The 27868-nt window shown below is 31.9% G+C and overlaps 1 protein-coding gene across 7 annotated transcripts in view; it reads right to left on the reverse strand.

Moving 5' to 3' along the window:
- Positions 1 to 27868, reverse strand: part of LOC131851716 (uncharacterized) — a 34994-nt gene that overhangs the window by 2770 nt on the left and 4356 nt on the right. For 3 of the 7 annotated variants that reach the window (XM_059202290.1, XM_059202285.1, XM_059202254.1), the window contains exons 7-22: positions 9618 to 9702; positions 8938 to 9064; positions 8433 to 8573; positions 7599 to 7800; positions 6868 to 7090; positions 5922 to 6057; positions 5379 to 5521; positions 4781 to 4931; positions 4096 to 4500; positions 3659 to 3760; positions 2623 to 3139; positions 2031 to 2359; positions 1677 to 1790; positions 1170 to 1318; positions 762 to 887; positions 86 to 205 (exon numbers count right to left, since the gene is read on the reverse strand). In XM_059202290.1, the coding sequence (XP_059058273.1) occupies positions 86 to 205; positions 762 to 887; positions 1170 to 1318; positions 1677 to 1790; positions 2031 to 2359; positions 2623 to 3139; positions 3659 to 3760; positions 4096 to 4500; positions 4781 to 4931; positions 5379 to 5521; positions 5922 to 6057; positions 6868 to 7090; positions 7599 to 7800; positions 8433 to 8573; positions 8938 to 9064; positions 9618 to 9702 (3070 nt within the window). The remainder of the gene's footprint in view (positions 1 to 85; positions 206 to 761; positions 888 to 1169; positions 1319 to 1676; positions 1791 to 2030; positions 2360 to 2622; positions 3140 to 3658; positions 3761 to 4095; positions 4501 to 4780; positions 4932 to 5378; positions 5522 to 5921; positions 6058 to 6867; positions 7091 to 7598; positions 7801 to 8432; positions 8574 to 8937; positions 9065 to 9617; positions 9703 to 27868) is intronic. The other 4 variants (XM_059202263.1, XM_059202271.1, XM_059202277.1 and 1 more) reach the window with 4 other exon arrangements.

Consider the following 27868-nt stretch of genomic DNA (forward strand, 5'->3'; position numbering starts at 1 on the left):
CAATCTCTTTCCCCGGCAGACATAGGAATGGTAAGTGAGGAAGATGAAAGTGGGGAAGAAGAAGACGGAGTAGAAATGAACAAACCTGTAGCCACAATGCTGATAGGCGCAGTCTTCGTTGAATCTGAATCTCAAGTAACCCTCAGGGATGGGTTCGTCCTTCAGTACCCTCATGTGAGGCCCGCGTGTCGTATGAGTGCGCCTGCTGACAATATTACAAATCGCTGTTAACTTAGGATAAAAAAACTACAACATTAAATTTATCACTTCCAAAAATTTAATAATTTCTAAATTCAAAGATTAATCTTTATTATATAAATTCGAAAGTGTGACATTTCCACGTATAACTGATGGAGCTAGAATGGATCTTAAAGAAATTTCATTTAAATATAAACCACATTTAGGCTATTACAAAAACGCAGATGAAATCGCCCGTCACGTCTAGTATGACATGTATTTTGAAACTTTTGCTCTTGACCCCATAATTGTAGTTTGTGTCCTTCTTCATCCCAAATACTATGTATACATAAAATTTGATTACTAAATTGAACAATTTTTAGGGAACTTTACCTACATCTGATCATAACAAAAGATTTCATCGACACGTTGCAATTTCTTTTTTAACCAATTTCCTTGATAGATATCGAAAAGTTCTTATCTCTAAGTATGCAATACTATAAAATAAAATTTAAGGTATTGCTACTAGATAGATAATATACTAAAGGAAGAAGACCATATCAGGACACATGTAAAATACTAACGTTTTAGCTAGCATCTCAGCTTCCTTATCCAGTCCAGGTGGTAGACCGTGGCCTTGAAGAAGACTCTGTTCCAGAAGCAACTCAGGTGGATACAGCATCGTTGGATACAGAGGGAAAGGCGATCCTCTGCGAATACAAAAGCATTATTTAGAAAAAGAATTTTTAAAGATATTTTATAAAAATTGTTCCGATTATTGATTCTTTAGACAATCCAAATGTATTAAACTTTAAAATAGTAATATCTGAAAACAATAACGTTATCCGTAATTATACTACTGATGATGAAAATGAAATGAATTGAGATAAACTATTATCGATTTCCAGCTACTAAACTTTTTGAATGAGAACATTTGAAAGAAGTTAAGGAAGAAGATATTAAAACGATGAAGTCTAAAAATATTGACTTACCCTTGCGAAAATAGTGCAACTTGAGCAAGTCCTGGCAGACCAGCTAATGATGCAGTATACTGTTGTTGTATTTTCAACTGGTCCTGTAAACTGCCCTTGCGTCCTCCAGCTAAGTATTGTTGTAATAGAAGACTTTGAACTGCTTGTACCTGACAAACAAAGAATTATTAATAAACTTGAGTTTGCGTACAGGAATATGTATTGAATTATGAAAAGTTTATCATCAATTCTAATTTTGGAATAAATAATCTATTGATATACAATCAAACATTATAATGCTTCATTGCAATGAAATATGGCATGTATTTGAATCTAGTGAGCAGTTTTCATAGTTTAGAAATACAATAAACATAAATCATGTTTATAATTATATATATTACGCGAGGTTATGCAATGTACTATATTAGTAGTAACGTGTGTTCAAGTAATAGATTACTCACTAAAATAGCCTGATGATTATGATAATAAAGTGATCATGATACTAGAATGTTTAATATTCATATTTACCTGTTCAGCAGGATTTGGTGGTCTCTGACTTGGCGATGGCATTTGACTAGATGAAGTGGAAGTAGCAGTCGATGGCAGTATCGAGATCTCTGGGTACTCTCGTTCGAGAGTCTCCTAGTAAACAAGACATTGATTGTAATAAAAATGTCTATAATAACGAAACTTATTAACTTCATTTTGATATTTACGTTTAAGAATCATTAACATTAGAGTAATATTGTGTTAAATGTTTATATACAACGTTTGTCAAATGATAAATACAAATTTCTATATTGACATGTTGCTTCAATTTACTGTTCATAATGATCTTAAAGCTACTGTTATAAATATTAGTACACTTATATATTTTTTTACCTTGGTAGCAGCTAATCCGACAGGTCCAGAATCCATGGAGTTACTATGTTTCTTGACCATGTGACTGAAGAGAAGTTTCAAATCGATATAAGCTTGCCCACAGTGAGGACAGTGGTAATGCAGATTCATACCACCAGCATTTTTATTCAGAGCACATGTTTGATCATGGCACGAAGGTGGGATTGTAGGTCCTGCTGGCTTTTTGTCGTAGTCCATTCGTAACTTCATTTCCTTAGAAGGTGACGCGTCATAAATACTTCTTGGTGACGGAGATGACGTATTGCTTCGGAGGTGGGAAGATGGATAGAAGGTTCCCGTAGCTTTTACTACTGAAATCAATATTTGATTACATGATATTTTGTTAACATAAAGGTCATGGGCACTAATATAAAATATACATGCAGTTTCTACAATAGCTGTTTGAAGTTTAATTAGGACAAAATCTACTACCAGCACGCAGTTACATAATTATTTGCTTAACATATTTAATAGGCATGTTGACTTAACTATTGTACTTTGAGAATCTACAGTAGAATCTATACTTTAAATTTTTTCAAAGATGGTTCAAAAAGTAATATCAAAACGCACTTACCCGAAACATTGTCCTGGTCTCTATCGAATTCGCTCTTAATCGAGAAATTGGTTGGTGTGTATGGTTCAACTGGTTCTTTCATTGAACAAACACTATCGACAGACGCGCGTTCTTTCAATGAATAATCTTTGGCTTCCTCAAAAGACTTTTCTTGATCCTCAGTTTTAATAACTGGAGTACCTCTCCCATGCTTATGAGTAGCTAAAGCTGAGTATTGAGTCAAAATTGCTGGACAATTATTTCCCTGTGCACAATGGAAATGAGATCTCAGTTGGTTTTTAAAGCAACTTTTCCCACCGCATTGGTCAAAAGACGAATAATAGTCGAATCCTTCTAATAAAGGTGCAACAGAGTGGCAGTCTCTCATGTGTGATTCCATTATCATATGCGTTTCACCAACGAAGCTGCAGTTAAAGCAGTGTAGATGAAGTCTGGTCATCCTCAATTGACAGTTAGGATACGACTGAGTGCAAGTGTCCGGACTAGTGAAGACTTCGAAGTGTTGGAATTTTATTCGCTGTAGAAAAAGTAAAGGTATATTAGAGTTATGAAATTAATTTTGCGCATCTATTTATTGTTACTTTATTGACATAAATGAAAGAAAATAGTAAAGGCCTCGGGGGGTCTATCGATTTACCAAAGAACCGCTGATTCTTTGCATGGTACAAACATTTGTTTTCATGAGTATGAGTGTTTGTATTAGTTTCAGCGTTTCTATATATAATAAGAATGTATATACAAAAAAATGTATTTAAGTATTTATATCAGTTGTACAAACACAACCTCTGCGTAGTTGGGAATAGATGGCGCCGTCTGAATTGTCCTTGGTTATTATTATCAATCTCTTATAGACAATTTCATTTTTGCCAACAAAAACTGGTCCATCCAAATTTATTTGAGTGGCGAATATCTTTAAATTATGCAGTAATTTTAAATTTATATCCTATAATTACGAGAACATCATATATTTTAGAAACTAGAAAAATTCCCAATTCTCAATTAAAAATAATAAAAGTATAATAAAGTAATAAGTTACCGGAAACTCCTCGAGCGTGGCTATAACAGGTGATTGAACGACGGCCGGCATTTGATTGCTCTTTGGCAATTTGAACGATGTGAATATAGCCTGAGGGGTGACCTACAATGTGAATAATATATTAGAAAACTAACAATCTTTTCAACGTAAGAAAGTAGAACAAACAACAATTGGTAATCGAAATTCAATAGAAATGTAAGATTGCATTTTCTATAAGAATATAGGTTTTCGATATACTTTTAGATAGTTACAAATCTGAGAGAACCTACAACTGATTGATATTGACTTTATTTTATTTCCTAGTATTTTTCTATATTAACAGACTACACAAAATAGTATTAAATCCTCTTGTATAATAAAATAAATAATTATAAAAATTAAAAAAATATATATAATTAGGTAACTTTTTAATTAATTTAAAATTATAGACTACTTACATTATCAGTCCAAACTTCCACGACTCTATTCTTGGGTGGTCTTCCACGTTTTCTGCTGAACATTTCATCCAGGGAACTTGACGGGTTCACTTGTTGTGGGACAACACCAGGATTGGGGCCAAGATTTAATTGAGCTTGCAAGTTAGGATTCAACTGTGACGTAAGGCTTGGCGCCATTTGAGCTAGCTGTGCCAAGTTTGGAGGTAGGTTCGGTATATTGGGAACTTGACCAAGTTGAGCCGCCATATTCGGATGTAATTGAGCGGACAGTTGTGGAGTGAAGTTTGGTGCGAATCTCGCCGCTAAGTTAGGTGACATAGGACTGAGAATTGCATGTTGACGATGGTGTTCTAAACGTCTAAATGGGTGCTCTTCTGATGAAAGAATGACAGCACCACAATTTTCCTGCAAACATAGTCCTTTTTTATTTACAACACAAGGAGATAAATAAAACAAAAATAAATATGGGATATGCAAAGAGGATCTTGTCTCTAAAATGAAATTGCTTCTATAATAAAAGTATTCTTCTTTTTTATATTTACTTTGTTAATTGTTTTAAGAACATTGGTTTAATTGTTAGGTCAAATGCCTATGACTAATTATTTGTGACATAGTATTCATCGTACTTTTTAATTTGATCAAAGCAATGTTCGAGTAAAATATTAGTAGATGTTTGTACACTTACCCAAGTGCAATGATAGTGAGTAATATCTCTGATGTGCTGACAGGCAGAGTTGCCACAAGGGTTGCTTCGTGTATACATCACAAAGTATGCCTCAGTCACCTGATTTTGTTGTTCATGTTCCATTACGTGCTTCACCATTGTAGTGTGACAGCTAAAATATGTATTATCATTTTAGATTTATTTCATTCAGTTAAAAATATAAACTTTTATTTAAATAACATTATAATTAATAACATTATTATCTATTACTAAACTACTACTTATTCATATTTATATCTTTATCAGGCTTGAATATTAAAGTTATGTATTCCTGAATTTTATTACAAGAAGTAATTATAAATATTGTTTATATCATTTTTCCAAATTCACCTACATTAAACAAATCGAAACGAAACAAATTCTTATTTTACAAGATCTTTAATAGGTAAAAACCAGCTCAGATTTTGTAAACTGTCCTTCATATAAAGTTCACAAAATTTCTTATTCTTCTGTAAATTATTTCACTGCACATTATGACAATATGTATAGTATTATTAAAGCTTAGATTTTCTAAACTTCTCTTTTTCAATGATGTTTTGTAAAAACCTGTTTCACTTACCTATGCGCCATCTTGCAACCATCAGCTAAGCAATGGTAGTGCTTATTGAAAGCGCTACATTTCCCACACTTGTCTTCTGCTTCTTTACCCCCATTGAATGTTTCTATGTATTTTCGTGACACTTCTTCAACCAGTGCCGTATTCTAGAAATATTCACAGCTAGTTTAGTTAAAATTTTAAATATATTATAAATACCAGGTTACTGCTTTTATAAAAATATGTAAACTATGCAAATTATTTTAATATTTATAATAGAAACACTATAAATAGATTAACTAGAACCTAACATTTAAAATTAATAATCCATATTATATATTTCAATATCGATATTAAAAATGAAAAGATATATCTTTTTGTTACCTTATCAGGTCTAAACAATGTATTATAATTATATTTAAAATTATATATATATGAATAAAAAAAAATGAAAATAAATGTAACGTAAATTACATATTACTGTTACCAAAGAAGACTTGAAAATTTCAACCTAAGGACATGTAAAACCGCTGGTAATATGTAGTAAAATGAAGAGAAGATACTCACAAATGGATGCGTGAAATCTGAATCCATCATAGGATTCGACATATCATCTTCAACGTGCAAACTGCCTCCAGGTGAGTATAAGCTGAGATCTGCACCTTGCTGCATTAGAGCACTTTGGATCACGGAAGTTGGTAGCCTAAAGAACATATTTGGTAGAATTTAGTTTTTAATCGCGGTGAGTGCGAATACTGAGAAGTTTTAGTGGCTAGGAATGACACAGTATCCGTCCGTACCATTTATAAAGGCGAGTGATTCTGTACGCACATTTCCCTTTGTAAAAAAGGGTGGGTAGTCGCTTTGTTATCCATTACAGTAACATAAAAAGGGTAAGATTTAATTTAGGTATTAAGTAAGACAAAATTTAGGTATATCAATGTTACGTTCACCACGACTCCGTTTGTTGACAATGGCTCTTTCTATACCATCTTATATAATAGTCGTGATGGCATATCTATCTTTACATATAAAATAAACGTGAGTCATAAACTGTCTGTCGATTATTTTGTCTGTTTTATATTAATGCTTAACTTAAAAGGTATAGAGGAATTGCGATGAAATTTTCACAGACATTGTTGACACGAAAATTAATTTTGTGAAAATGTTTAATGAGCCACTTATTATTTTATTAATTAACTCGCTGCCCTGCGCAACTTCGTTCCTTGACATTTATCATTATATTTCACACAATTTAGTTAATATCTTTTTAAATTATACCATACGTGTTATTGTGATATATAAGCTATATTACTGTATAATTCTATCACAATTAATTTAGTAGTTTTTGCGTGAAAGAATAAAAAACATCCAACCATCCATCTGTACTCACAAACTTTCGCGTATAATATTAGTAAGATTCATTAATCAAAAAATACTGGACAGTATCTGCAGCCTCTATCACCGCTAATTGATTGTAAAATAATTAAATAATGTAAGTTGAAATATTTACCCAAAACTCATTTCCTGTTCTTTCCTCTCATGCTTCCGCTTATGTGTGAAGATCTGGCTGCTAGAATGCAGCACGTAGTTACAATGAGGTCTGATGCAGTGGATGTGGTTGCATGTTCTGCTGAACCGGCAGTCTCTGTATGGGCATGCTTCATTCTTCATATATTTCTTGAAACCATCTTTTGAGAGAGCCTCGTCTTTTATGTGGTAGGTCTTGTGTTTTTCTGTGGAGAAAGTTTTGATTAGATATTGTTCAAAATTAATAAAACCGATAAAGGCTATCTTTGTATCATCATTAAGTGCTTCATCCTTATTCGATTTATTTGGAGTAGTCGTGATACGTTTTTCTCTTCCATTCATCTCAAAATGCTATGTTTGTAATTGAAGTAGAATATTTTATTATCATTTACTATAAAAAATTTTGTATAGAACCTATTTATAATAAATATTTCACAGGTATTCAATATTAGAGATTTCAAGCAAATTTATAAGTTTTTTAATTATTTCTATATTCATTGTCAATGTAAGAAATAGCTTAATATATTGTCTCCCAATGTGAACTGATTGTGATGATTCTTCATGACATGACAAATGTTATTTCTCCCAACAATAATAGCGTTTTTTTAAGTCTTCAGTTGTGAAACATTTCTTAATAATCATTTGGAAGTCAAGGAGGAATGTTTTTTTCTATAAGTTATTTTGTATTTGTTTAAGTATTTCATAAATACTAACCCATATCAGCCTTGTTTTTGAATGTATAAGTGCAACCAGGCCTTCGGCAGTGGAAGTGAGTGGTCCTCTGGCCAGCGAAGACGCAATGCGGGGCGGCGCAGGTTTCCGTCGCCCTGAACCTTTGGAACCCTTCCTGCAGTATTGCTGAGTCTTTTCGGTGGTAATTGGCGTGCATCTGCACATCTGAGGTTGAAATGTAAACCTAGAAGAACAAATTTAAATTTAGATTTTTTAGACTTAAATTGTTAATTTAAAGAAAACGAATCGAAGTTACAAGTACCCATAATATGAGTTACTTTCGTAGGGACATGATCTGAGGACATGTCTTTTTTAATTTTATTTTTTTATTTCAATAGCAAAGTGTTTTAAATGGTATATGATACAGAAGTAATAAATTCAATATAAATACCAATAACGTCGAGGTATTATACAATAATGTAGTAGTAGTAAGGTAAAGTAATCTGCCTTATCTATTTCTGTCGTTAAGCAGTTCGCTTTAGAGAACTTATAGGGTATGAAGACATGATGCCTTAGTTCCCCGGAATAGCAATGCTTGATGACGTGATTGATACCCGAAGTGCTCTTCATGTACATAGGCGACGTTCATGTATATTACCATTTACCATCAGTTGGCCGGTTCATGTATAGGCGACGGTTACCACTTACCATTAGAACTGTCTGCTTGTTTGCCATTCCAGTTATATAATAAAAGTGAACATTAAAAAAAATCAATAAAGCTGTTGTATTGTTCCGATTCAAGGAATTTGACGATGCAATCTCTGCAAGGACCGTCTTATCGAAATTATCTACGCTCTACTAGTATATTGTGCATACCTTATCACAGCCTTCTTGTATGCAGTGGTAGTGGGTTTGACTCCTGTTATGTGGGCACTCGTTGAATCGTTCCGAACAATCATCAAGTGGTGAATACCTCATAAAGCCGTGAGCTAGAGACTCGTCGCGTTTCTTGTGCCACTGGAAATATACAATTAACTGATGTAATTCAAAAAAGTAACACTAGTATCGTGGTTTTTCTGGTCGACACATTTCTTTTTAATTTTTCCAACTATTCTGATGTTGTCTTGTCTTTACAGCTTCACTGAATGATAGGAGTGCAAATGGCACTTCAAACCTGTGAAAGGACTTATGGAGTGACTGAAGGCTAACTCCTACCTGTCGGATATAATTGCACTTTTAAATAGTCATTATATACTTTTTTAATTTACCGCTCATTCGGAAATCTGTCTCATCATAAGAAAAACGACCAAGAAACTTGCGTGTTGTTCTTTTAAATAATTCCCCTGTTTACAAATGTGATTTTAAGTAAGAGGAGATATACCTTGAAGTGCCTGATCATCTCTTCCTTCTTGCAGAACACCCTGGCGGTGCAGTCCATGCAGTGGAAATGCTCTCGGTAACCAAGATCTTTGCAGTATGACGAACCACATTCCAATGTTGAGCTGTACCTGAGGATTTAAAAGAAATATTGAATATGTCTATAAACAACTGTTTCTCAACGTGGGGCCTATATTCCACAGGCGCAGAAAGGTTGGGAAACACTGCTGTAAAACGTCTATTAAACATAGAGGATAACGCAAATTCTGTTTTCTAAAGGTGAACCTATCCAATTCTCGCCACTATGATAGTGTAATCTTATGATATAGATTTACCATTAAAGAGTACTTTAAATAAATAAAATTATTTCAATGTAACACAGTATTAACTACTATTAACTTTTTTTATAAAAATACTACCTAGTCTTCGTTCGCGTGACTTTTCTTGCTCTAAGTCGGTTAATGTTAGAGTTACATTAAAATTGTTAAATAAGCAAATCTCCTTTGCGTAGTCATGCAAAGTCTAAGGAGAGTTTAAATATAAAGTACTAATTCATCCATTGAAATAATTATATCAAAATATACGCTGTTATTGTTGTTACTAGAAAAGATAATTGGATTATATAATATGAGTAGGTATATAATAAAGCCAACTGTATAAATTAAACAATTATCTAAAACCAACCTTTTAACATATCTAGAGTAGTCGACAGTCGACTGGAGAGAATTCTTGCGAGCTTGATCCAAATGATTCAATGCCGACAATAGACCTGGAAAAAATTAAAACTATTTATTACAATTTCAAAACAAATTATTTTGGATAATGTGACAACATTTTGGTATCTACTTTTGAATGCGTAATATCTCCAATACCCCTACCAGGTTGGTAGAACAAAAAGACGGTAACAATTTCATATCTAGTGTACGTTTAGTGGTATTGTTGCTATTTATAACTGAAATACTTTAATACTTTCACATTTATAAATGGATATAAATGTAAAAGTATTAAAGTATTTCAGGAGAATTAAATAGTGGCTGACGAAATCTAGCTAGGTTAATGTTAAGAGGAGAAAGCCGAGAATGCATAATATTTATTAAATACAACAATCCCACTAACGATACATTCAACAATGCCTATTCCATCAAACTTATTCTTTTGTTTGAAACAGCCAAATCACCTCCATGCATCATATTGAAATAACAATGTTTTGTTTTCATCATACAGAAAAATATTTAAAATCATATCCGTTGTAGTCCGTTCGGCCGAATCATGCGCGTTTACGTTTTAGTCTGTATTCACTGTGTTTTTTGGTTCGAATTGGACTTAAACGTGCGGGTCGAGCTAGCGGCCCCTCCCCGTATCAAGTTTTGGAGTATCAAATAAATTATTATGGTAATTAATCAATGTTTTCTCCAAGTCACTGCGGAGAGTCTATTGTGAGTGATCGCTGACTACGATGTACATTGCATCACGAAAGTGCTTTTGTGGTTTCAACTCTTTTTTTAAGTATCACCGGTTTTTGTTGATTTTTAAGTCCTTTGAATGAATTGGCTGCAAGCGCTTATAAAGATATAAGGATAAATTGCTCATTTGGGATCGTAACGGTCATTTGAAAATTCTTTTGTTGGTATCCGAGATACAACCGCGTGGATGTCTGATAATTTATTAGCATAATGTTAATTTTTGATTTACTCATATTGCTTTAAGTCAAAAGGTTGATATAGAAGGTAAAAATCTGAGTGGAGTACCATAAATGCAATCCGAAGGAGTCTTTGTTTCGTTCAATAAAGATTTACAAAACAAAAGACACCGAGACACTTGTGCCATCGCCTCTACTAAAAAAAAACTCGTACAAAATCGTGTACGTACATCTTATTGTATTGAAAATACCGATTTATTCGTATGCCGTCCCAATGATGCTGGTATATTTGTCAGTGCGTTCTGTCGAAACCACATCAGCTTTTTACAGAAACGTTTTGAAAGACGAATTAATACCTATACTTATGTAGATTAACGTAGACAACACAATGGATGTTAACATACTCTGATAATTTGGTGTTACATAAGTCGTGCATGAATAGATTGTAATAATAGGTAAGGCTTTAGTGAGAGTATTATTAATGAGAGATCACTTGTTCTTAGCGTTTAATGGCTCACGATTTTTAAGAGATTGTGCGAAATATAAATATGTATTGTTGGACGATTGTGGAATCGTTTTTATTGCCTTTAATTTATAGATTTGAGATAGTGTAAAATGAAAGCACTTTGAGATTTGATTAACTGGTTGATCGAGTTGTGAGGCAATTAAAGGTCACTCACGATTGAGAAGAGACATAGACTCTGTGAAGCCTTAGGCGAATCGATAATACCTCTTATTTATAAAAACTAAAGCCACTAGAAAAGTATTACAACTATTGAAGTGGTGTCCCACTTTTTATGTTACTGGTTAACAAGCTGGCAAATAAGCTAACGGCCTAATGTATTCAGTTAAAACAAATTCAGTCATGAATGCAACAACAGTAATTAAATACAAAATAATCAATACATTAGTTAATTTTGTGGAATTTTCTAGTGTCAACTTTTCATGAACGTATTCGATGCTTTAAGATGTAGCATAAAATATATACAACATATAAATTTTATACAAATCTAAATATTTATTTAAATAAATAATCTAAATAGAGGAATATAATAGTGTAGGACACAAAATCGTGTTTTGTGACTAAGATTACAATAAAATGTGAGTATAATTAATTTAAATACATATACTACCAATAGCAATCTTCTAGAAAAACGAACAACAATAAAAATATATGTTTTCTTAGCGAAATAATGTACATATTCAAAAGCAAGACAACGAAAAATATACGACGATTTGAATCCATTGATAAAAACAGATACACACAAACATGCAGACAGTATAAATGTTTTAACGAAGTTTAGAATGGAAAAAAAAACAATGGATCTTAACAGGAGCCGGAATCAGATAATGGACGTAATACAAATTTATAATACGTTGGTGGTTTTTTAGGAAAATTTCGTAAGATATTGTGCCGGGCCATTCAGCCGAGACAATGGCTCTTCATAATGTTCTACATAATGGGTTTTTGAACTCAGCCATCGGAACCACGCGTTGTGATCGACGAAAGTTCACAATCTACAGATTTATGAGTCACAACAAAGGGTGTGACTTCCTTCAATATTGTAGCACAATTTGTATACTAGCGACCCGCCCTGACATCGCGAGGAATCTTTATTTCAATAACCTACTGGAGAAAAACAAAGATTTTCTAAACTGTGCTATTTTATTTTATGTTTGATAAGTTTTAGTTAGAAAACTCGCTTTTGTAAGGCTTTTAAATTGATTTGGAGAGGAGTACTTTGGTTTTTAAATCAAAATTACGTGTAGTACTGCCAAATGTACTTCTTGAAAATAAAATATAGCCGAAATTATTCGCTAATAATGCAGCTTTTATAAGTCTAATAATATTTGAAACCGCTTAAGTTATTTTTGAGTTTATATAAATATTATATTATTGATATTAATAAACTGGAAAATATAATAAAGTAATAATAAAACAAATCTTTTCTCAGTATAATGTTAGTGTAGATAGACATAGACATATATGGTTAGATATGTGATACAATGTAGATATGTTATTGTTTGAGTAATCAAAACAAGATGAGTAATTTATTCATCTTTTCTTGGAAGTTGGAAACTTAGTAGAATCTTAAAATATTGTCACTGATTATGGTGAAATCGCAAGTTTTTTGTCGCTAACCACCAGGTTAGTTTTATGGTCGATTCTTATTTATTTAATATAAAAATATATTTATGAGTACAACAGATTTTACTTAATATACTATATACTTAGACATATATGAACAACATTTTGATTGAATGATTTATTAATTAAATGTTGCACTAGTGGATGATGATAGAATGAGCATGAATTTAGATAACCCATCCTATTGAATTTCAGAAACTATATTGGTTTCAAAGGTTCCAGAATTTTATTCCCTATCGTTTAGATAGGATAACAAAATATAATTATTTTGTTATGAAAAATATGTCCATGTTAGTGATACAATTAATGATTACGAAAAAAACTTCATTAAGATACTTTCAGCCGTTTAGTCCGTTTAGTCTATTAAACAAACAAAAAGAAAGACATATCATTATTTTTAAATATTAGTATAGACTTTGGTATTTTTGTGTTATGATAATGTAACAGTACCTTTACGGAACCTATTAAACGAGATTAGTATATCTGCATATAAAACTCGAGTAGACGGTTTGGTCAATTACTCTTACCATCCTACTTCCGCTAACGGTCCGACTAGTTAATTCGTAGTACTTAAATCGGTTAACGTAATACCAGACATTTAGGAAAATATTTTGATAAAGTTAATTAACCTCTAGTTAAACTAAAACCCACAACGGTAAACCCATTAGTTATAATCTTTATTTAAATAAAACGATTTTTTAATATATTAAAGAAAGAAAAGATATAGATGGATGCAATGCCTTTGTGATAAGTAGGTAACCTATTTTAATATTATGAAGTTATTGACAATTAAAAAAACATGACTATGATATAGTTTTTTATACTAGCTGTTTCCCGTAACTTCGTCTGATTCTTTTATTAAATGATAATCGGTGTACGTCCTCGTATTACAAACTCTTTCGTTGTCTAATTTCATTAGGATCCGGTCAAATGTGAAAAAATAATAAATATACAGACAGACAGACACATTTTCTCATTTATAATATTAGTATTGAGTACGGACTGTTAATAATGTAGGAGTGAACAATTAGCACATTAACGATTATGTAAATCCAAATGCTTTCAATTAGAACTTTAATTTGTACAGTCCAAATGATACAATGGTGACATTTACACATTTCCCGTAAGCTCCTAAATGTCAGACACGGATTATGGCATTCTCTAGAAATAAATTGTCTACCGCTGTTGATACCGCCGCTGTACCGTAATGAGATCGTGTGAACTCGGCTGCTGGTAGAAGCAACTCTGCTCTGATTATACTACAAAAGATTTATTTTTAAATGAATTGAATTCTTGTTTATTTAATTTAATTAACTTTTCTAGTAAAACGGTTGAATAGACCTTAATGGAATTTGAAGTTATGATAGATTGTGTAATGAGGCGTATGATCTTTTAATAAAAAATAATCTAGAAAGAGCTGAAATAGAACTAATGAAATAAGGGATGAAAATTGTGCAAAGTGCTAATAATAATAATCGCTAATAAGGAACCGCCAGTGATAATAATAACAACTTGTTTACGTCAGTCAAAGAGTTTACGTTAAATACATAGGTATATACATATTAGAGGCTTCTTAAATGGATTTCTTTAAAAATATATTATTAAAACATTAGGCATAAATCAGCAGGCAAATTACTTCAAATTATATCCTATAAATATTCTTTGTACAAAAATTTATTATCCAAACAAAGTTTCATGGCATTAGAATCCAGTCATCGAGTCATATTACAACGTTGAAAGCCCCGATATGAAACTATTAATCAGCAATTTATCCAATTTAAGAATCTTGAACATCATAATACAAAGTTCAATAACTGCATCAATCTACTTTGTACACTCGTCTCCGGACTAAATTGACATTTACTCTGTGCAAGTATCTCTAAAATGTAAATGCGGTTACCACACACACCAATTCACATACAAGAGTACAACAGATCCATTTACTGTTACAGAACAATTCGTTAAACAGTTTCAAACCTTATCTGGTGGTGTTAAGAAAATCGTCGGATTTACCAACGACAAATATCACCAATCTTTGAACGAAGAAGTCCAACGTAACTTGATATATAATGCTGATTGGTTTATTAATGGTTTTTATTGAAATGAGGGTTCCGATCATGCTGGTATCACTGTAGTATTGTAGGAGGTTGTGTCTGTTGAGGAGGTAATGAGGCGGAGCTATGGATGTACGAAGATCTATCGACTACATACAAGTATCTATTTACAGTTTCTTAGCTTATTAACAACCGAATAAACTTGTTTTATTAAAAAAAACTTTACAGATCATCTTCAAATGGAGTTACCAAATGTAACATTTTCGTGTGTGCTTATAAAAAATTGAATACGTTACGTTTATGGAAGTTCCTGCATATATAATTGAGTTAAAATTGAATCTCATTCCCGATTTGTACGAAGACCGAAACGAGATGAATCATATTCCTTCCATTCCATATTCATTACCTCAATGTATGTGATGGCCAAGATATGTTTGCCGTTAAAATAAATATTTGTTCCAATTCCAAACTTAAGGACATTGTGATAAGACTGAATATTAAGGTATACATAATTTTGTTGGTTGCCTAAGTAAAGTTGTAGAATTCTACGTACTTTTTATTACAATATTTCGTTTTAAGATATACCGATAAGGTGCGACGTGTCTAGTTTTATTTTCCGTCGATCGATTAGGCATTGTTGCCGAGATTGGAAATAAGTTTTAACGTTTTCCTGTACAGATAATAGTATGTGGTATTGTTATTTACATCAATAGCATAAGATCTTTTGTTGAGTATATTCTTTAGGGCGTTAACTTTTGTTATTTTTACTCAATTTCTCGAGTAGACAAAAATATTTCAAATATAAAATTGTTTTTTTTAGTATTCATAATTTAAAATTTGATGTTCAACAGGGTCTTATTTTCAGATAGTTACTTGGGTCTACTTCATCGATACAACTTTATGTTCATCCTTTTTTGCTACCACTCTTTTTACGGTAACGGAAAAATCGTTCATAACAATCTCCGATAGCTTTAACTCGTCATTAGAGCGGGTAATTATTCTCTTTGTGTACAATGCAGTATGTAATGACTATTAATTACTCGCCAATATGATTTGAGACGTTTACACGGCCCGGGCGGTCATAAACTTCGTCGGCGAATGAAAGAGCACAGATAATTATGAACGTACGCATGCGTAGATCAAATCGGGGTCCATCGGTCGATAAGGGATCTAGATATGTTGCGCCGGCGATCGGTTTTGTTACGTGTACCGATGGCAACTGTATGTAAGATCTATGCGATGTCAATTGAAAATAAGATGAATTAATACAATTGGAACTTGTTCGAATACCTATAATTGGAATTCTGTGGAATTATAATGAAGCATCGATCAAAATAGTTGATGAGTTGACGTTAATTAATAAGTAGGTAGGCAACGTTTACGTAGGTGTGATGGAGAAAATATTATTTGCTCGAACATTATAATTCAATGAATATAATTATTTCTTTACACGCGGGAAAAAAGTATCTTGTAGAGTGGTCTCGGTAAACAGGTTGTATTCCCTTCGACGTAGAACTACTAAGCTTCTCATTAATACACGTAGGTAATATTAACGAGTAGTATTGTTTATAGCTCAAAATGGGCTAATAACGTTGTGTATTCCTTTTGTTTTACCTAACTTTACAAACAAGCAAGTTGTTCTTCAACCACTTGAGGAATTTTATGAATATTTTCAATTTTCTAACGTTTGAATGACATAAATCAAAATACACTTCGTTTATCCTTTTCTGAAAAGGCAAAATAACATGATATTTAAACATGTATACGACAATATATTAATAAATAGTATATCATAATTGCATAAAATAACTTAGACTCTAAAAAATCGTCTACGAGGGTACCTCACACTCACCTATTTTAGCCAAGAAGCTTATTTTCTAAGCTGTGTTTCAATTGAAGAGCATAAGGCAGTATAATTACAGTGTATGGAATATAATATATTAGTCTGCAATGGTAACCCCTGTGTGGTATCACGGGCGTCACATGATAACGTGATGGCCATACTGCTCTTCCTATATACATAAACGACGTTACCGTTTAACATTGGGTGGGTGGTCAGCTTGTTTGCCATTCCAATTACATGAAAAAATAATAAACTTAGCAATATTTAAATTGAATTATTCGACCTTGTCACATCTACTTGATATTGCCCATTTAATTTATGTTCGTTGTGTCATTAATTTAATTTAATACATTGCTTAAATTAAATTCCGGAATTGAAATGAGAGCAAAACATATGAATTATAACTTTTACATTCAATACTATTGTGGACTTAACAACATTAAAAGACAGTTAAAAAATTGTAATTTCTATCGCAATGGTGTGTATCGGCATCTCGCAGTCATCTGTAAATCTTCTTTGTCCGGTATCCGCCCCCGCCGGTGATTGGAGTAAATGATTCCGCATGATCTTGTTTGCTTTTTGCTCTGTTTACACTGTCTCTTTTAATAACTCTGATCTTGTTAATGTTCTCTTTTACGTTTTAGTCAGGTTTTTCTTCTTTATCGTATTGGCTTTGTAATTGATTTTTATTAACTTTATCACTTTTTTATTCGAGAGTGTCGTGCTTTAGTGGTATACTACTCCTATTGACATCTAAAAGGTCGCGAGTTTAATTCTGGCCGACGCCAAAAATGGGCGTATTATTTTTTAAATAGAGTCAATTTTGAAGAAAACACCGATTACAAAATCAAATCCGAAAGACGGCGGAAGTTTCTCTCTTGTCACTTGTCCTAAAAACACGTTATGTCAAGTGTTGCTTTCAACAAGACATCTACTATTGACAATGACTCTGACTATCACATCTAGGATAATATCCATATAATCGTAAGATTTTTACGTTTTTCGTCATTTATTATATCTTGATGTTTAGTTAAACTAGCTATAACTCTAGCTATATAGCTCGTTTTATTTGATTTTCAACGTTTAATGTATATATTTCAGTATGTTCTTATTAACATCATGCATTTACATTTTTAGAAGTATAATCTTTTTGTTTTTAGTACATATAGTTTCATATACGTATTGCAACATAATAATATTTATAATAATGTCCCTTACTTAACTCGCAGCAGTAGGCATACAATTGAGAACGTTACAGCATCGTTGTGGATCGATTGTATGGATTAATGCACAGATAATCGATACTTTTGTTCGCATTGCGATCGATTCTTTTTATTCGTTTCCACCAGGTGATAACGCTGAATGTTTAAAGTCATTTATTCTTTGCTCTTTTTTTAGTTTAGTTAAATTACTTTATATCGACAGTCATTTAACTGAGTTTCAGCTGTGCCGGCACAAATTACTCCTATTTTACTAAAACAGACTTCTAAAGTGGAACATTCTGAATCAAAATATATTTTTTTTTAATTTATGTATATTTTCGATTAGGCTAAGCTGTTCATCATCTTGTTTATGATTATATATAATAATGATTATCTATTCAAATTTTGCGTCAAAATAGTTTTATGCTTACTTGTATTAGTTACCATGTAATATTAACGAAATTTAGTATACTAATATTAAACAATTAATAATGAAACACCGATCATAATGTGCATACAAAAAATAGACAGATATTGAATAGTTAGTTGAATTATTCATATTTGTGACAGAAAATATAATTTTGTGTATAAATTACATTATATGTATATAGTGAGGTAACGTAGAGACATCACATGATTCATAATTTATAAGATACAGTAAATTGTCTATTTACTATTTATTTGCTACACCTAATTCTACAATTTTATTTATATAGATGTTATTTCTCTCTTTTAACTCAAATAATTATATGACAAAAAAGAATTTATCTCTCTCGACGAGGTTGCATTTACTAGAAGACGAGGCTACTTGTTCTAACATATGTACATAAGCAAATTGAATACAAAAATGTTAGAATAATATAATAAATGACTATATAATTAGGGAATGTGATTATGATATAGGCAAGTGGCTCCACTACTAGCAAACGTAACTAATGTACTGTGTTCGGTCGACCTCCACGCAGTCTCCCCTGGATAATATCAAGGCTAATTCTGGGTGATTTCGTCATGACGCTAACTATCGTCCTCTACTAGTGGCCAGCGTGTACATATTCATAACATAGTATGCATATGAATGCCGAAAACACTATATATACGCGTCATATTTTAAAAAATATGTACATACAAACACAAAACATGAATCCGGAAAATAGCAATGCAACATAATAATTCAAATGTGTTTATGTGTATCCACCACGTATAAAATATAAAGTCTGCATTTTTGCATTAACATTCAGATAGTAGCGGATTCCTAGACGTCTGTTGTATGTTTATAAATCGTAAATAATCGATTGTTGACGTAATGTAATCGTACGAATTCGAATCAAAACTCATTGTGCTCCTGTTTTGTGAAGCGATTTAAAAGTTAGTAAGTTCTGAATTTGAATTTATATTTCCAAATATAAATTCAAATTTATATATATTTAATTGGTATCGAAAGGTCATGTCTCCTTATTTTATAAATCGATTTAAAAGAAGTTCTAAATTCAATTAATTATTTTATTATTTAATTGTTCGACTCATATCGAAATTTCTTTCTTCTATTCTTCTTTTTTGGGAATCGACTTAAAAAATAGTTTTGAATTTGAATGTTTAATATCTCAACACTAGTACCTATATATTTTTTTGTAAACTTCATTAGAAACTATTTTATAGACCGGTTAATAGATAGTATATATTATACATATTTTTTGTTTGTGTATACTAACACTTTATTGTACAGTATAACTTAAGGTAAATATTAATAAGTAATTTCTTATTAACTTTGTATTTTAAAGATACATGTTGACATTGTAAGTTACTATGTAGGCAAATGATTTTTTTCTAATTGGTTAATTATTTCTGGAGTTTATCTGTTAAAAATTGAAATATTTATAGAAATATTTCAATTTTTATCGGATAAACTAAATTATAAATAAAATTATCAGTCTAAACTAACATTATATAGATAATGTTAGTTTAGATTAATCTCATTATTATCAGATACAGTTACATACATTGAAGATATTATGAAGTAGGTACAGAGTAGTTCATCGCCATTCGCGTGTTATAACGTAAAAAGCGCTATCCAACCCATATAATACATTATAATTTTATACAAAGATACAAACTGCAAGCCAAATGAATATGCAAAGGGCTTCGCTTGTATTACGATTGAGTTATTGTGATCGGACGGCCGTGTGTGCGGGTCTTTATACGCGTTGCATGAGTCTATACGCGACGTATGCACGTGCATGCACGCGTCTGGTCGGCGAGTATGCGTGCGGGTCTGGCTGTATGCGTACGGGTCTAGCTGTATGCGTGGCGCACACGCATCCGAAGAAATGCATATTTTATGACGTCTGCTCACATTCTGCGCGGTGCCACAAAGAAATTATACGCGCATTAAATACGTGGAGGTGTGATTTTTTTTTAATTCTGTTCTCTTCGCCTTATATGTGCCGTACGTTAGATGTAGGCAGAACGGATTTATGGGTAGAATTAAAATATATTAAAATTGTTATAAGAATATTCATTTTCGATGATTATTTTATAAGCATTATTATTAATCATAAATTATATTAATAATAATGCAACCTCATCGGACTAATTTAGACTATGTGAGGCTAAGTAAATATCACAATTAGACAAATCTATCTATACCATATTCATAAAGATAATATCAAGTAATTTCTGCTATATTTCTAGACATACGAACATACACAAACAAATAAAAATCGTTGCTCATTCAAAAATCGTGTCAAAACTAATTAACAAAATCGTCTCAGGATTTACAAAGGTACTGTTGTTAAATATATTCATACATATTGTTGGTAGAGAATGCCACATGAAATTGAGGTCGCCAATTTTTAAATAGTCTAATAAAAAATTTTTCGAATTAAAAACTTCCTATTTTGAAGTTGGTTGAAAAAAATGGCCATGCAAATACGTCTCCACTGATTTCCTTATCCGGTGGCCGAGACGGGGATACGCGGCCTAAGTTAATTAACAAAAGACTGTTGATGCGAACAGCGCACGGTCGCTGGTTCGATTCCCTGATAGTTTAGATTGCAACGGATACACGCGTCTTGTTCTTGTCTACAGGTACTTTGTTATAACTGATGGTAACATTCAATACTCAGCTGTGTTAGTCAAAATTGTGTTTGTGTTTTAATATATGGAATTAACTAAATTATTTATAGTAAATAAAGAACATGAGGCTTATTTTTCTTTTTCTCTTTCTTTATTTGTATAAGAACATTAACTCTGTCCGGGGGCGTGTACATGTGTTTTTTATAATATGAACTATCAGTGTATAAAATTTAATTCAAATCCGTTTAGTACTTTTTGCGTCAAAAATTAACAAACATCAAGCCATCGTGACAAACTAGCCTTTTTAAAATATATAAAAAAACAACAATAAATAAAATTCCATTTTAAACTGACTAAATTCAGAATCGAACTCAAAATCGTACTTACGCAAAACAACACGCAATTAACAAAGAAATAGAGAGGTCGGCTAACAAGATAACTAAATCTTAAGTAGGAATAGAGAGCGATCTTGATTTAACCGACAAATCAAAGGAATGCCGACTGGTTGGTTAAAAATATAGTTATTTTATTACATCTAAATCCATATACGAATAAAGTTGTGTTGTAAACACGCTGAATCGAAATCTAATTAAAGTACAACAAGCTAATCGAATAATTAATCGATTAATATACTCGCATCGGGACTGCCTACCAAATTATAACACTCCTAACTACTTTTTTGTTTATGAAGTGTGATGTGACCTCGGATATACGGTTCCGTATATAAAGCTTCTACATTTTGATACATACAGATAATCTTAATAATTATTATAAACGCGAAAGTTTGTGTGTATGGATGGATATTTGATACTCTTTCACGCAAAAACTACTGAACGGATTTTGATAAAACTTTACAGTATATAGGTTATCAGAATTATAGGTTATAAATTTAACGCGGATGTAATCACGGGCACAGCTACTGATACATTATATTTTATAGATAATTTACTAATACCTGCAGGTTTGAAGTTCATTTTAATTCAGTTTTCAAATTAGACTACAATTTATAGATCAAAATATAGAAACAATTTACACAAAATCTTCACGATTACACCAAAACCTGCCAATTGTAATCAAGTAAATTGGCAGTAGGTTTGCTTGCATTCCAGTAATATAAAAAAATATGCAAAACCAATAGAGTCGTTCTAATATTAGATATATGAACCCTAATGAATACAAAACGTTATTTAAAAGAATACGTAATAATATATAAAATTGATAAATATTCACAAACACGCTATAAACAACGTTAACATAGAAGAAGCCGAATTTTTAATTACTATAATTAAAAGATTTTTTAAATAAATTATATCTCTATCGCCCGGGGATCACACGCTCCAGTGGAGAAAGAGACGGGCGTATTGTTTCCATACCGTTCGAGTGAGACGCAAGTTGGAAAATGAGATAATCGACGGTTTTATCTAACAATCGATATGTCATACTCGATAAATTTATTTGGCGCGTTGTGATTCTGTGGATATGCATATATATATATTTTTTCTCTTATGCACATTTTTTCATCCCCCAAACCGATTGGTTTTTGAGATAAAAGATAACCTATGTACGTCGTTATAGTATAATTTATCTTTATGTCAAATTTTCCATTAAGACCCGTTCAGCCGTTTATTTTTGAAAAGATACAGAAAACAGACAGAAAAACACAGTTTGCAATTATAATATGAAAATATATATATTTTTTATTATGCCTATTTTTTGTTTTGTGCCGTACATAATACATTTAAAATATATGCTATAATGGTCACTGTATTCACCCTAAACTAAGCTTTAATATTGTAATTAAACTAACGTAGTACAATCGCATATTAAAAAAGTGACGGTAGAGTTTCTCGGCTCAACTATTTTTCGAACTGACGGTGAATTTGACTTATTACAAGTTTCTGAAATGGCCATGAATTAAACATTTTATTACATTCTTGCTGTCAGAGCATCATGGAATAGTGATTTACTACCCTGAAAAGTTCGTGAAATCAAATCTGACTGAAACAAAAAAAAATTGAGTGTTATCTTATATTTCCGACTACCCCATTTTAATTAACAGTCATGTCTATGTGTATTTGTTTCTGATTTATTAGGTTTATAATCATTTCATACATATGAAAAATAAATGTTTAACCTATTATTTAAAAAATAATATGCAAGTCGTATCCACAACAATCTTTTGGATGAAAATATTTTTTTTAATGTATTACAATACAATACAATTGTTGAAAATGTTTTCAAACTGACAATAGAAAGTATGGCATATATCAAAGCAATTATGATCTAATGCGTTTAGAGTTTAGAATTTGATAATCACTGTAATTATGATGGACCACGGCTATTATGTTTTCGTCTTTCTTTGTTTTATAGTGTGTTTTGGCCTAAAAACTGTGAGTACATTTGTTTAGTTAAAACTCGGAAATTACGTAGTTATGTATACATACATCAAACCGCGGTTTCAAATGTCGAATTTAATACTAATGTATTGTAATTTATTTATTTTTAAAATTTTGCCACTACAAAAATTAACATAAATGCACAACAATTAATAAAAAACTGTTTAGTCGTTTCAACGTTACAGACGTATAAACAACTCGACATGGACATACACAAGTGTTAATATTTATAATATTAATAGCATTTTTAATATGTTTTAAACACATATCAATGTTTAATAGAGAGCTTAATGGAAATAATGAGATATTTTACAGGGGCGAACTTTGGAATTCAAGTATATTAAGTGAACACATCACAACAATGAAACATTAAAATGTGTTGAAATTAAATTTATATAATATGTCTAGATATATATAGTTTAAGAATTTATAAGTTCTGATATAGTTTTAATATTCAAAATTGATATTATCTTAAACAACATTACATAATTTGGTTTCTATCCTATGTTCAAGATTAGAGTCCCGAAATTTTGTCTGTAACATATAATAGTCTCATATATCAGATAGTGTAATAGTTTCTTAAGAAACAACAATAAATTTAATATATGATATGTTGCGTACATAGTTGTGAGTTGGCATTAATACATTAAAGTGCTATATTCGAGATGAGTTCGTATGGTAATGATGTCTTTGAGATATTTAATGACTGAACCATCAATGAAGAAGTTGTATAAAGGTGTTATAATACTTATATTGTAGGTTAGAAATAGACACGTTTAAATAATATAAATTAAAAATAAATTATATTTACACTTAATTTTAATAAATCTCAAAGATATATGGTCATATAGATATAAGGTTATATTTAATATATGTGCAATGTAACTGAACAAAAATTGTGACAAGAACTGTTAATACAATGAAATAATATTTTAAACATTCACGTTATACGTATATGTATATGTGTCATTAAATCCTTCATAACCTTTCTACGATATTATATACTACTAGCTATAGCCCGCCGCTTCGCTCTCGTTAATTTAGCCCCTTAGCGGTGGAATTTATCAAAATCCTTTCTTAGGGGATGCCTACGTCATAGTACGAGTAGCTTTATGCATGCAAAGTCTCAGCCCGATCGGTTTAAAATTGACAAAGTTTCATACAAATTTTCAACCCCTTTTTCATCCCCTTGGGGATGGAATTAATCAAAATCCTTTCTTAACGGATGCCTACATCATAACATCTACCTGCATGCCAAATTGATTAAATCAGCCTGATTCGTCCAGTGGTTTGGGCTATTGATAGATCACTATGTCAGTCAGTCACTCACCTTTGAGTTATATATATTTAGATATCATCCATAAAAAAAAATATGGGGATGAGACTTTAGCGCAAGCGCAAACACCAATACAGGAGAATATCACATAGTGACAACCCTAACTAACATACATACACAGTGTCGCAACCGTTGTCGCACGTCAATAAACAACAAATCGCCGAGCACCGGACGATAAAACTAGACCATTATTCAGTAAATGGGAAACGGCATTTGCCTATCTGTGACCCCTCCCAGGATAGCGGCGGGTGCCGAGCGACGGGCGAGTACTACGGCATTCACCAATGTGCTACATTTGAAGCACTAATTTTTTCGTAGTAACAGACCTATCTGTTACGGTTCTCACTTCCGACCTATCGGAAGTGAGAACCCTATATACATAAATATTTTTTTTTACAAAAACATAGACATAATATAAAGTGAAACAGGCATGTAAAAATTGCTAAAATACAGATTTGTGGAATACTAGTATCCGAAGAACCTGTGTCACGAAGTTACAAACACCCATCTATCCATATATACTCACAAACTTTCACGTTTATAACATTAGTAGGATTATGGATTAGTCATATGTCTATTCCAGTCTAAACATCAATCAACGGCCTCGGTGGTCTAGCGGTTCAGCACCTTACTTCCGATGGTCGGGGGTCCGATTCCTCGCACGGTACAAAAAATTGTATTCAAGAGTATGATTGTTTGTATTTAAAAACAAACATTTTATTAATTGTATCAGTTGTCTAGTACCCATAACACAAGCTCTAGCTAGCTTAACTTGGGTCTAGACGGCGCTGTGTGCATTGTCCTAAAATCATTATTATTATTTTCACTGTGTGTGTATGTATGTATGGGTGCGTGTATTATTATTATTATGTAGTGTATAATAACAATGCACAAAAACCATCCGAAACGTTTCCCGGCCCAGTAAACTGTGGCGACGAGATTTTATTAACGACAGTGGCTCACAGTCCTCAATTGAGTGAATTTGCCTCTATTGAAGCAGATTAGAGGAGCCGAGGTTTCTACAATTACGGTTAGGGTCGCTAGGGTACACGCCTCGCCAAAAACTACGAGGAATTGTGTCCAATGACATTTTTATTACACGCATTATATTGTTACATGTTGTTTCATACCAAACTTATACTAAATTGACCCTAAATTAATAATAATACCTCTACAATTCACACAACGTCATCTAGTTCTAAGGTAAGCAGAGCTTGTGTTATGGGTACTAGACGACTTAGATTCTTTTTTGTATATACATACATAATATACACAGAATACACCCGGACCGATACATAAATAATAGACAAATGTACCGTGCTAGGAATTGAACCCGTGATCATCGAAAGTAAAGCAGTGTGAACCGCTAGACCACGGAGACCATTAGTAAATTCAGTATAGTTAGAGTGTATAGATACATACTACGAGCTATCAATCAGTAGAATTTACAATGCCTTGAAAATTCAAGTAACACTAAAAAACTGCAAATAGTTTTTAGTATATAGGAGATATACTAAAAATGTTTACAGTTTTAGTTAGTTTTACTACATAGTATTTAGGAGAGATAAAATAGTTAAATTACAGGATAAGAGGCATGACATTTTAGTCTTTCGGAAGGACAGCGCATGAGTGGTATCACGGGCATAACATGATAATGTGATGTCCATAATACTGGGAAAATAGAAGGAAAGAGGGGGAGGGGAAGACCAAGGAATAGCTACATCAAACAAATTGAGGAAAAAATGGGAGTCGTGTCGTATCAAGAACTAAAGAGCATGATGGAAGATCGCGGAAAGTGGCAAGAGCTCTACCAACAAGAGCGTAGCTCTTAAATTATGAATGAAATGAATAATACTGTTCATGTATGGCAATGACTACCACTTACCATCAGGTATACCGTCAATTTGCTATTACATAAAAAAGTAAGCTTTCTAGTTTAAAAATTGTAATCTAAAACTAGCATTCTAATTATACACATACAAGTTGCAATTTCCTAATAGGGACAATCTCGGCATCGAACCGACTACACAATTGTCGAGGTTATAAAGCTGCGCTGCAGTTTCACTTCATTATTACGTGAACATACAGAAAAGGTAATTAAATGAAAGTCTGAACCTTGAAACAAACGTTTACTGAACTGTTTTAATGTTATTTTGGTTTGGTTATAGTTCTATATATTACTAGCTGTGCCCGCGGTTTCACTTGCTTGAAATTTGTAGCGTGTATGTTATTCTGATGTTTAAGCTATATTACTGTAAAGTTTCATCAAAATCCGTTCAGTAGTTTTTGAGTTAAACAGTAACAAACATACTCACAAACTTTCGAGTTTATAATATTAATAAGATATTATTTTTCAGGACGATTCATTGCACTGCTTAGATACATAGATAAATAGTTTTTTTTTATATTTACCAATCACACGTAATTATGCTTTTATAAATATGAACAATACATGGTGCCGATATAAGTTTGTGTCATTATATCGAATTAATAGTAATAGAAAAAGGTCGTAGACTCAGATTGTATGATTGATTGCAGAAAAAAATCACTGATTTTCAGCTTCAATCCATGTATATTTTATATGTAATAATAATTAATGAAAAAAAAACAATAAAAATGGCGTCTGTTTGTGTGGTGTGAAATGGGAAGTGGGAAATGTTATTAAACACTTGTATAATCATATATACATAGTTTAACGGTTAAAATAATTTAATAAATTAATATAATTTTATGGTTGGCTTTCTTTATCAATTTTTTGTATATGTATGTGAATGAAGTTTTTATCGGCATAAAATATAATTATTACAGAATTAAACGATTGTTTTTGTTAGTATAATGATCTATTTTTCCATATCCATTTATTTGTCACACGCCTAAACCTGGGCCTGGTTTTTAAATGTCTTTAATAAAAAAAAAATAGGTAATCGATTTTATTAAATATTAAAATCGAATAGAAATTTAATTAATTTTTCCAATAATAGATTTTTCACATCCCTACTTTTATCCCTACGGTTATCTCAATATTCAATGAATTTAGAAAAAAATACATGTAACTTACTATTACCGATATAACAACTGTGCATTCCACTTCTGTACATGTGGTGGTAATGTATGCACATGTCTTATACTAATTAACGTTCACTGAGAGACAGTCATGTCAAATTTCTCACTCCATATATTCTAAAAGTTCACTGTACATGAAACTCAATATTTGTTTGGAATTCTTAATTGAGAAGAAAACAGT

Source organism: Achroia grisella, unplaced genomic scaffold (assembly GCF_030625045.1).
Source record: "Achroia grisella isolate CSIRO2021 unplaced genomic scaffold, CSIRO_AGI_Agris_v1 utg1174, whole genome shotgun sequence".
Taxonomy (NCBI): domain Eukaryota; kingdom Metazoa; phylum Arthropoda; class Insecta; order Lepidoptera; family Pyralidae; genus Achroia; species Achroia grisella.